The sequence below is a fragment of the Balaenoptera physalus genome (genome assembly GCF_965194825.1).
Source record: "Balaenoptera physalus genome assembly, chromosome: X".
Lineage (NCBI taxonomy): Eukaryota > Metazoa > Chordata > Mammalia > Artiodactyla > Balaenopteridae > Balaenoptera > Balaenoptera physalus.
The window spans coordinates 94,757,966-94,770,305 of NC_138903.1; the positions used below are offsets into that span (position 1 = coordinate 94,757,966).

Sequence of the window (12,340 nt, forward strand, 5' to 3'; positions counted from 1 at the left end):
CCAAGACATGAGGGTATGCAACCTGTTTATCAATACACCTGGGTCTTGGTAGGATATCAGAGGAAGAATTAGTATTTAATTGCCTCTATCCTCACCAGTCTGACCTACCCTGACTGAGTGGGTGGAAGGTGAATCTAACATGCTACTAGCAGATATCTCTGGGAAAGAGGGTCAAGAGGAAAATCATGCAGAAAGGCAAGGTTGGGTGGGGAAGATATATGGGTGCTATGGTGGCTGTCAGGAAAGGAGTGTCCCTGAAAGGACGGCCAACCTTATTGCACCCTTCAGCGTCCGGAGCTGGGCAACCATGTCCGAGAGACAGTGCTCCTGAAAATTCAAAACAGCAGAGTCTTTATAAAGCCAGCCAGCCTGAAAGCAGGGATGGGGAGGGGCACAAAGAACCACCCCTTCTTCCCAAGAGGAAGGAGAAAGGAATCACCCCTGAATCCTGGAAGAAAGGAGACTGAGGAAAACCAGACACTCAACAGGAGCAGCCTGTATGAGGATGGAACATAACCCTGAATATTCTGTGACACCGAATGTGACATTCACACTGTCCAGAATCAGTACTGAATCCAAATCTGGGCAATAAATGATTTGGCTTTTCTATTTTTGGTGATCTGAACATCAGTAACAGCAGATCAAAGCAAAATCAAAAGATCCAGTGAAAAAAACGACCACCAGAACAACTGGCTTGTTATTTCTACGCAGCTTTCAAGAGTGCTGCTTCCTTCAACCTATGTCCTCTGTTGGGGAAAATTTTGTGTAAGAAAAGCAAGAGGGTGGACTGTCTCTCACCTGGTGGCTCTCACTTTCCACTGGTACCTTCTTCTTCTCAACAGTTTGATCTCTAGGAGAAGATAAAAGGGCTATTTAGTTCACTCATGAAATTTCTCAGTCTGAAATGGATTACCAATTATAGACTTAGGTTATAATGTTCCTTCTAAACTAGAAATAGTGTGAGCCTTGTTGAGTAACTAAGTGTTCCTTCCTGAACTCTGCTACTGAAGAGAGATTTCAAATGCCCTATCAAAAGGTGGGGGGAAGAGGGAGAGAGGTTAAAGTCAATCACTAGTTGAGACATTCAGGAGATGATTAGGAAGAATAAAGAACTGGAAGACCAGAGAGGTGAATAGGGAAATCATTTTTAAAAAATCATCTCTCTTCTCAAAATTCCCCTGTCCTATTAGGAAGGGTCAGGCTCCTCTACTGTATGATATAGAGCACCACCTCAGGTATACTCAACTGTTTCTTAGCTTTGCTCAAGTACAGGTCTTCATCAATGAGTTCTTGTTCCTCTGGAACAGAGCACCTCCTGCAGTACAGAGAAGAAATCATCTTTCAGAAACAAAATGTGCCCTTCACTGTTACCCTTTACTTTCCTCACGACTATGACAAGGCAGGTTAACCACCCTCTAACATTACAGAGTTCAGATTCCACCCACATTATAAAACCTGTGTGCAGGATAACATGTAGCAATTCTCTTTTCAAGGCATATCATATCATTATTTTTGGTGTATATATCACCATTCTCCCAAGACACTCAAAGTACTAAAGCATAATTCTCTAGTTTTACACAGTGTTCAAGCACAAGAGAGACTTGCTTGAGGTTCCATACAAAGAGAATATTGCTGGGACTAGAACCGAGGTCTTTTGCCTCATGTACTAAGAAAGTAATTCCCAAGGTGCCGTCTAGAAGCAGGAGCATCCCTAGACTATGTGATGACGCCTGAAGAGGAAAATCAGAGGCTATGATAGAGAGCAGCAAGAAGAGACTAGGAGCTGACATTGTAAAAGGAACAGAACAGAGACTAGCAAAGAGGAGAAAAAGAATTCTATAAATGAAAAGACTAGATGTAAAGCACGAGGAAGAGAATTTTAGGAGTAAAAGCTGAAAGGAGTACTAGAAAATGTATTCAATGGACAAAAGCAATCCTAGAAATAAACAAAAATTAATAATAATTGGAAACCCTATGTTACACCCATTTTATTAGGGCACAAAGTGTCCTGGAAGGCTATGTCTCCTGGACTAAGTATAAACTGATAGCATATACAGGATTCAAAAATGAGACTTCTAAGCACTCAGTCCTACATTTTAATCACACAACCTTAAGAGATACTTAGGCACATCTGGAGACTACGGGGAAACGCTTGCTCATTACAGATCTGGACTTCATTTATTTAATTTCCTCCATTTTAAATATTTTTTTCTAAAAAGCATACTCTGGTTTAGTACCTTTTTTCTATCAGCATTTATTCTGCAGAAAAAAAGTTAAGAAAGTCACAGCTGAATTGAAGCAAACTGAGTTATTACTATCAACCTATGTGACTAAGTCATATAAAAAATATCTGTCAAATTGAAATGAATACCCATGGATATGACAGGCACTATCTAGATGTTAGCTGCTTCAAGAAACACATGGTATATTAGAAAGACAAATGTGTAAACAACCTGCATTGAATGTACAATAGGTACTACAACAGATGCAAGTATAGGAAGCATATGAAGAAAACTGTCAACTCAACCTGAAATGTAAATCCCTTGTTCTCAAGTAATTTATAATCTCTTGAAGAGCCCAAGTATATATATATGAAAACATCCAAAAAATTCAAACAGTATGTGAACAAATGTGAAGAATTAAATACCACAGGAAGCCAGAGTAAAATAACTGTAAACTACTGTCAACTGGAGAAGTATCACACAAAATACTTAAGCTTACCAGACGGATATGATTTAGATAGGCAGATGGAATACAGAAAGTCACTGTAAGCAAGTGGAATGACAGTATCAAGTCATGGAGAAGGGAATACGTATGGCATGTGTGGGGAAGAGTGAAGCCACAGGCCTGCTAAAGCAGGTTTGTGTTAAGATACAATGAATAGGTAGGGTGGGACCAGTTAGCATAGGGGCTTGAACGCCAGGGTGAAGAGTGTGGACTTGAGATGAAAAGTGTTTTAGGACACAGAGACAAATCAGGAGTGCTCTCTGACATAATACTGAGTCTTAACCTTACCTGTACTTTGGATGGGAATTATAGTAACAAAACCATCTTGCAGGTAATGTAGATGGATCAACCTTGCCAGGAAGCTTCCTCCATTTAAGACACTCATCACACTGTACCCATGTCTGGTCAGGAATCTTCCTGAATGAAGGAAAACAGAAGTATGACTGTGTATATCCTAGCTCTGTACTCTGTCTTACATTAGAAAGGCATACCCTAAAAGTGAAAGAGCATGATTTTATATATGAAATGTGTTAGAAATGTTATCGTCCAGGTGTCTAAAATGTATATATCTTGAACTTCACAGATAAAATAATGATAGGACTAGACCAGATATGGATATGAAAAATAGTAGCAAGTTTTAACATGGTGAGCTACCATATTACAGAGGTCAATAGTACTTACCTTGGAATCTTATCCTTAAGCAAACAAAAGGATAACTTTAAAATTTATTAATCAGCAAAACGTTTTATATATACTACAATATTACTAAAAAATAAGACCGATAGAATCATTTTATTTGCTTCTATCCAATCCTGTGATAGATTTGAAATGCATTTGTGAGAGTCATTGAAGCACCGTCATTAAAATGACTCCCCCATTTCCCTGCAGGCTCCCTAGTCCTCCCTTTTTTTTTCCTTTCAAGAAGTCTTTATTCATACTTAAATCAAAATCAATATTAGGTTGATATTCCCAAAGTTAACCTTAAAAAGTAACATAAATTTGATTAAATTTCATAACTAGAAATGGTGGCTCCAGTTCAACAACTGGGTTAAGTTATGAAGAGAAAATTCTTCCAGAGTTCTACTCTTAAAACACATGCCCATTCCCATCTCCTCTAGGAAGTGTAACCCAGTCACCTACACCTTAGAGTAAATTTGTTTCTCTGTAAGAGGAGATGATCATTATATAATAGAAGTAGTCAGCATCTAATATGTGAAAGTCAGACCAGAGTGGGAAGGGGGAAGGCTGGAGAAAAGACAGAAAGAGGGTAGAGACACCTAGGGCCAATTTGAAAAACATGTAATTTACACTAAAAGATTTTGTGTATGTTACATTTACACTGCTCTTATACTAGACATTTCAATAGAGTGGTATGATTCTTGTATGTCTTAGTTCAATATTTTTCTTATCTTTTTAAATGTGTTTTTTTTCTAGTTATAAAAGCAATATAAACTCATATAGAAAATACAGAAAGATATAAAAAAGAAAGTAAAAGGTGCCCATAAGTCTACCACTCAAATACAATGCCCTCTTCTTGTTCAAAACTCTGTTTTAACAAAGAGTATTCATACACATTCTTGGATATATAGCTTCCTATCTCCTAGCTACAGGCTGCTCCAGCCTTGCAACCTCTAAACTCTAAGCTCAGGCCTGACCTCTGGTGTCTAAATATTTCTGTACAGTCACTGTTTTATTTAGAGCCAGAGAAAGGAGTTTCAGCCGTAGTGGAAGGGGAGAGGAAAGGTCATATTAGCTTTGGTTTTACATGCACACACACAGAAGAGTCTCATGCAGAAGCATGCCAATATTACTCTCTTGGGGACAAGCATTAGAGACAGTAACTCCCTGCCTCAGGTTACATGCAGACCATAGTAGATCCTCCCATCCAGGCAGATAGGAGAGACTTTTAGCTTGTGCTTGCAATAAGTAGGTAGTTGAAGGGTCTATACCATATTCTCATTGCATCCTTCCAGAAGAGTGTCGTGGTTGAGAACCTGGGTTTGGGGGCCTGACTGCCTATATTTGAACATAAGTGGATCTACCACTTTCTACTTATCCAATCTTGAACAAGTTACTTAAGCTCTCAGTGTATCAGTGCCTACATTTGTAAAGAAGTAATAATATCATCTGTCTATCTCATAGGGTTGTTGTGATGATTAAATAAATACATGTAAAGAACTTAGACCAGTGTCCGGCATGTAAGTACTCAATAGATAATCATCATTCTGCCTCCAGAAAAGGTTGTATAACATACATAAACACACTCCAGCAATATACGAACATCTGTTACATTGCATTAATCACTGCTTATTTAAAAGGCAAAAAAAGGCATCTCAATTTTCATTTCTTTGAAAACCATGGATGTTGGACAGGAGTAGAGATCTTTAGAATAAGATATAGTGATATTCATACAGCAATCATGTTGCATTTAAAACAAAATTTTATATCAAACATTTGTCTGATGATTTCCATTTTTAAAAAAACATGGGTGCCTACCCCAAAATGAACCTCTAATCTTTGTCTTGATGGTATAATTGACTGTATACATGTTGTTACACATCCTATCCTCTATATTATGCTCCTTTCCTGGCCTACTAAGGCATTTCATCCTGATCCACCATTCTGTGTGTAATTTCCTGTCTTAGATTCAATAAATTCTACATTTTTTTTCTGACATGCTGGGTTCTCTACTTCTAGTCTCAAATTTCTTGGTACAGTTCCAACAATGTTCGCTAGTAATAAAGAGAAGGGAAGTTGGCTAATATTTCTGAATGCCTAACTGCCTACTATATGCCAGGTACTGTGCAAAAAAGGTTATGTCATCTAACTTAATATACTCAGAGAGGTGAAGTGACTTACTTAACCTAAGCTCAACCAACTATTAAGAAGAAGATCTAATAGACTTGTGGTTGCCAAGGGGGAGTGGGTAGGGGAGGGAAAGAATGGGAGTTTGGGATTATCAGAGGCAAACTACTATATATAGGATGGATAAACAACAAGGTCCTACTGTATAGCACAGGGAACTATATTCAATGTCTTGTGACAAACCATAATGGAAAAGAATATGAAAAAGAATATACATATGCATAACTCAGTCACTTTGCTGTACAGAAGAGATTAACACAACATTTTAAATCAACTATACTTCAATAAAATCTAAAAACAAACAAAGACTAATAGACATTTATCCATGATTTAATTTCATGATTTTTGCCTAATTATTTGAAAGTAGAGAATACACTAGTGATTTATTTAGGTTTTTAAGTAATATTCATAATTTTTATAGAACTTATGACCTGAAAGCAATTGTAATACATTAGATAGTACATTGATACAATAAAAGTTTCAAGTTGTTTATTAAAAAAAAAAGAAGAAGCAGATCTAGATTTTCAACCCAGGAGTGGCTGATTTAAATGGTCATCATCTTCTACTATATCATGCTGCCTGCAGGATAAACTGACAGTACTAAACTCTTCATATTTATGATCCAAATCACAGAAGTGTTAAACCAGAATGAAGAGGTCTAGAGAATGATGAAATTAGTACCTGTGATTTCTTATTTTTAGTTAATCAAACTTCCTTATGTGAAAAGCACCATCTTATCCCATTCCTTCCATTTGCTCCATAGACATTACCCCTAATACTTTTATATTCTAAATTTACTACTCACGGTATTGGCCTGACTATGGCTGAGGTCTCAAAATTCTCTTGGGAGGTCTTTTCCTTCCAATAAGCATTGAGCTTCTGGGCAAGGGCATTTATTGTCAACCTGAAAGAAAAAGAAAGAAACATGTCAATGTTGAGAATTTGTTGAATAATTTTGCAATCTTTAAGATGCTCCCATTTAACAGAAACCAGCAATTTAGAATATTCAGCATAGGTCTGAACATCTACACTTTCAGAAACTAGGATGGGAATGTACTGCCTTTGTAACTTACATGTCAAAATGACAAAGTCAGTTGAAAAGGTAAGATGGTCACAAGTACTAAAAAGTACTGTGTTCTCCAAATTTTAGAATCACGGCGAGGGGAGCTGACATTAGAGACAATGATAGAAGACTAAATTGCAGATAAGTTGTTGGGGAGTTATTCAATGGTCAGATGACTACAGGTAAACAACTGAGGACCAAGTTGAAAGGCAGAGGATCAAATACTGCACCCTATCTATTACAAATCAAACACTAACTTAAAAATGTCTATATAGTTCTTCTTTATCTAAATGCTGATCACAGCAGTTATAGCAGCAACAGGCAACAAAGTCCCCTTCAACCTTCTACTATATAGCTGTTAGTGGAGGCTATGCCCCAATTATGGCTCTTGCCCTTTCTCCTTTATCTCTCTTCCCAAATGAACAACAGCAGACCCAGGGTTAAACAATATAATGTGTAGAAAACCTGAATTTTACTTTTAAAAACTGCCAATTTCTAGTGACTAATTCCTATTTAATTCTACAACCCAGGATTACAACTTAATGTAGAGCTGTATACACCTGAAACACTACAAATTTAGTTTTTAGATCTCTTGACTCCCCGGATAATTCCCCAAAGGTTTTGTAGACCTCTTCTCTCCTTAAGAGGAATTCTTCCTTAACTCCACCTTACTCATATTAAATTAGATTCTGACTACACAGAGAAGATTAAATCATATATGAGTTCCCCTATAAACTCTTATTCCCCTCCAACCTACCAGTGTTCCTACCTCTATGTTTATATCCTTCCCTAAAGTCATAGATGAAGAACTATTTCTTGTTTTCTCTTAAAATTTTACTTTAAATCTACTTTTTAAAAAAGATTACATGGGATTCTGGAAAGGTGGTAGAGTAGGAAGCACCAGGAATCTGCCTCCCATCTAGACAACAATTACACTTGCAGAATCTGTCTAATGTAACTATTTGGAACTCTGGCGTCTACTGAAGACTTGTAATTTCCAGGGGAATGCTTGGATGATAGATTGGCAAATTTCAGCTCTTAGCTACCCATCTCCTACCCCAGCCCTGTGACAGGCAGCTGTGCACACATTTCAAGACCAGCTTGCAGGAGCCAGGGTAGGCAAAAAAGACCTTGTCCTCCAAATATTGGGGATCTGTGCTCTGATCTCTGTTTGCTGCTCCTGATCACAGGATAATGTAAACCCATGGTAACCACAAGGGAAAGAGCTATAAAATATACACAAAAGGAAATGAGAAGAATTTAAATGTTTCACTACAAAAAATCAGCTAAACATAAAAGACCATAGTAATACAGGAAATGAAGGACAAAATATCTATAAGGCATATAGAAAACAAATAGCAAAATGCAGTAGTCCTTTCTTATCAGTAATTGCTTTAAATGTAAATGGATTAAACTCTCCAATCAAAAGACACAGAGAGATGGGTAAAATAAAAAAATGACCTAAATATATGCTGTCTACAGGAGACTAACTTTAGATACAAAGACACAAAGAGGGTGAAAGTGAAAGGATGGAAAAGGATATTCCATGTAAACAGTAACCAAAAGAGAGCAAGGGTAGCTATACAAATATCAGACAAAATAGACTATAAATCACAGGAGCTAAAATGGTGAAGCAATCCAAGTGTTCACTGATAAATGAATGGATAAGCAAACTGTAGTATACACATACAATAGAATATTATTCAGCCTTAAAAAAGGAAGGATATTCTGACATATGTACATCATAGATGAAACTTGAGGACATTACATTAAGTGAAATAAGCCAGTCACAAAAAGACAAATACTGTATAATTTCACTTATATGAGGTACTTAGAGTAGTCAAATTCATAGAGACAGAAAGTAGAATGGTGGTTGCCAGGGGCTAGGAGGAGGTGGGAATGAGGAGTTATTGTTTAATAGGTATAGAATTTCAGTTTTGCTAGATGAAAAGAGTTCTGGAGTTGGATGGTGGTGATGGTTGCATAACAATATGAATGTACTTAGTATCACCGAACTGTACACTTAAAAATGGTTAAGATGGTAAATTTTATGTTATGTGTATTTTACCACAAAAAAAAAATTGAAAAATAAAGGAAGCAGATTATGTGGTTACCAGGGGTTGGAGAGGAGGGGAAATGGGGAGTGACTTCTAAGGACAAGGTGTTTCTTTTTGAGGTGAAGAAAATGTTTTGGAATTAGATAGTGGTGATGGTTGTACAACTTTGTGAATATACTAAAATCACTAAAGTATACATTTTTAAATGGTGACATTTATGGCATGTGAATTATATCTCAATTTAAAAAATAAAAATAAACCTCTGTTCTCATGTACTCAGGCAACAAATATTGAGGCAAAATTTACATAGAGTAAAATTTATCTTTTTAACATGTAGTTCTATCGGTTTTAACAAATGCATACAGTCATGTAACCACCACCTCAATCAAGACACCATTCTCATGTATTTTGAAACCCCATTCCTTCTTGCAAAAACCTGGCTTGACTCCACTGTTCTAGTAATCTCTTTCCTTTTACTTCCCCAATCCTGGTATGTGGTCTATACCCACTATCTCCTCTTCATTCTCCTGTCTTAATCTCGTGCAATCTAGTTTCCACCATTGCCACTACACAAAACTGTTCCTTCCCCCAACCTCATTATTCTATCAACGATCCTGTCAATATGCCAGTCTACTAAATTTGAGGCTTTGAAGTGATCTTTGATTCTTTCCTCTCCTTTATTTCCCTTATCCCATTATTAATTTAACACCAAATTTTTTGATCTTTTTTTCAGTATCTGTCACATACTTCCTTTCTCACAGCTACTCTTATTTCACACCTTCACCTCACACCTAGATTACTCAAATAGCATATAATCCTTCTTTCAATCTATCCTGCACCCTGTTTCCAGATTTATCAACTGATATAATTCATATAGAGCACTTTATAAGCCATAAAGCAGTATATAAGTGTAATGTACTATATTCTTAAGATAGAATTGTTCCAAGTCACCCCTCTACTCAAGAATACACAACGCATTCTCATTGCCTAAAGCATCAACTACTCTATCCAATGTCCCTCTAAGACAGAAGTTCTCAGACTATCTCGGTTCATGGTACCTTTAGTGTCCCAAGTTTTTCATGGCACCCTTAGGTCTAAAGAAATATGTACTGGTTCCAATTACTATTAAATGGTTATGTCCAAACAACTTAATAAGTATTTATGTACTAAAATTTAGTGCCCATTTGAAAATATATATATATATATATATATATATATATATATATATATATATATATATATTTTAAAAATATTTCTGTTTCAATCTTAAATAGCCACAATTACTTATAATGGAATGGGTATGCCTGTTGGGTATTGTACAACTACTCAAACCTTGGAGTCAAACTGGACACAACTTCCCTCATTCCTTATTCAACATTGATTTTTAGTATTACTTGCTTTTTATCACAGCAATCACAAAAAACCCAGATTCACAAAGATATGATATAATCAAGAGGAATGTGAACCTTTTTGTACCTGAAAGTGGGGTGCTACCATAACAAATACCTAAAAATGTGGAAGTGGCTTTAGAATTGGACAGTGGGCAGAGGGTGGAAGAATTGGAGGAGCATTACAGAAATTGCCTGGATTGCCTTGAATAGACTGTTAGTACAAATATGGATGTTAAACACCCCACTGGTGAGGGCTCAGAAGGGCAGAGCATGGTCGAGAAAACACAAATTCCCTCAGAGTATATCTAAATCATTGTGAACGGACTGTTAGTAGAATTATGGATGTTAAAATTGTTGCTGGTGAAGGCTCAGAAGGAAATGAGGAACATGTTATTGGAAAACTTGAGGGAAGGTGATCCCCGTCACATAGTGACAGAAAGCTTAGCAGAATTATGTCCCACAGTTATGTGGAAAGCAGAACTTGTAAATGATAAAATTGGACGTTTAGCTGAGGAGACTTCCAAACAGGCTGTTGAAAGTGTGGCCTGGTGGCTGCTTGCTGCTTATATAAAATGTGAGAGGAAAGAAATAAATTGAGGGAAGAACTGTCGAACAAAAAGGAACCAGGACTTAATGATTTTGGAAATTCTCAGTTTATCCAGACTGCAAAAGATGCTAAAATTTAGAAAGATGCTCTAGAGAAAAAGCCAAGGCAGTGGCTGGACAACCTTTTGCTAATATCTCAGGAAGATCAAAAGGTCAACGTATTCAGTCACACAATAAGCTCTCCGAAAAGATTCAACACGTGAATCAGATCTCCACCACCATCTCAGCAGAAGCCAAGAATAGAAATAGGATTATCTAGGAAAGACCTGTCAAGAGTCTCTTGTCTGACGGAGTGAATATCCATGATATATACTTGAAACCCACAAGGTTCTCGAGAATGGTATACAAGGACAAAACTGCTAGATTGGACTGAAAGGGACAGAGAGAGTATAAATGAAAGAAGGCAGTTAGACCCCCAAAACTCTACAGTTAAGAAACAGGCTGATGAAACTACTCAGCTACAAATACATGCTACCCTTCAAGAAAAAGGAAAAATGAGTCTGTGGGTGGAGCCATGAGGACAGAGAACAGAGCCTTAAATCCAGAGGGTGGAGCTGAAAGCCCCAGAAGAGTATTCCCAGGCCTTGAAATTTAGTGGAGTTAGCTTGGAAATTGCTTGGAATCTGTGATTCCTTTTTCCTTCATTTTTTCTCCCTGTTTGAACTGGAACATCTATAACTGGTATCCTATGCCTGTCCCACCATTATATTTTGGGAGTAAATACAAAAAAAAAAAAGACACACATCTGCAGATGCAGAGGAATTTTACTCCAAGATGCATCAGACTCAGAGTATCATCCATACCTGATTTAGGAGATTTGGGAATTTTGAGCTGATGACATTAAGAGTTTAGACTGAGCTGCTGTAAGAGTTGAGACTTTTGGGGATGTTGGGATGGGGTAAATGTATTTTGCATGTGTGATGTAAGTGGATCTTATGGGGCCAGAGGGCAGACTGTAGTAGCAGAATAATGGTCCTCCAAAGATGTCTATGTCCTAATCCCTGAAACCTGTGAATATATTAGATTACATGTCAAGGGGGAAATCAGGTTGCAAATGGAATTAAGGTTACTCATCAGCTGACCTTAAGATAGGGAGATTACCTTGAATTACCAACATAATCATTAAGGGTCCTTAAAAGTGGAAGAGTGAGGCAGAAGAGTCAGAATCAGAGAAGGAGAGTGATGACAGAAGCAAGGTCATCAGAGTGTTATGATGTGATGACCCAACCCACCACTGATGGCTTTGAATATGGATGAAGGCGGCCATGGGCCAAGGAATACTGGCAGCCTCTAAAAGTTGGAAAAGCCAAGGAAACGGATTCTCCCTTAGAGCCTCCAGAAATAAATGCAGCCTTGCCAACACCTTGATCTTAGCCCAGTGAGATCTATGATGGACTTCTAACCTACAGAACTCTAAGACAATATACCAGTGTTGTCTTAAGGCACTAAGTTTGTGGTAATTTGTTACGAGAGCAACAGAAAACAATTTCTATGGCATATAGGCAAGAGTCAATATCACTGTATCCCCTCGAAAATTGTAAACATCCTGTGGCTCCTCTGTGAGTTCATTATGTGCACCTTGGCACACAGTTTGGGAACTGTGGCTCCAGGACAGGGGTCAGCAAACTACA

The 12,340-nt window shown here is 37.4% G+C and overlaps 1 protein-coding gene across 2 annotated transcripts in view; it reads right to left on the minus strand.

Moving 5' to 3' along the window:
* MORC4 (MORC family CW-type zinc finger 4) overlaps positions 1 to 12,340 on the minus strand; it is a 53,879-nt gene that overhangs the window by 17,909 nt on the left and 23,630 nt on the right. For both annotated transcript variants that reach the window (XM_082447541.1, XM_082447542.1), the window contains 4 exons: positions 6,398 to 6,496; positions 3,016 to 3,144; positions 1,247 to 1,315; positions 799 to 850 (listed from right to left, as the gene is read on the minus strand). In XM_082447541.1, coding sequence (XP_082303667.1) covers positions 799 to 850; positions 1,247 to 1,315; positions 3,016 to 3,144; positions 6,398 to 6,496 — 349 coding nt within the window. The remainder of the gene's footprint in view (positions 1 to 798; positions 851 to 1,246; positions 1,316 to 3,015; positions 3,145 to 6,397; positions 6,497 to 12,340) is intronic.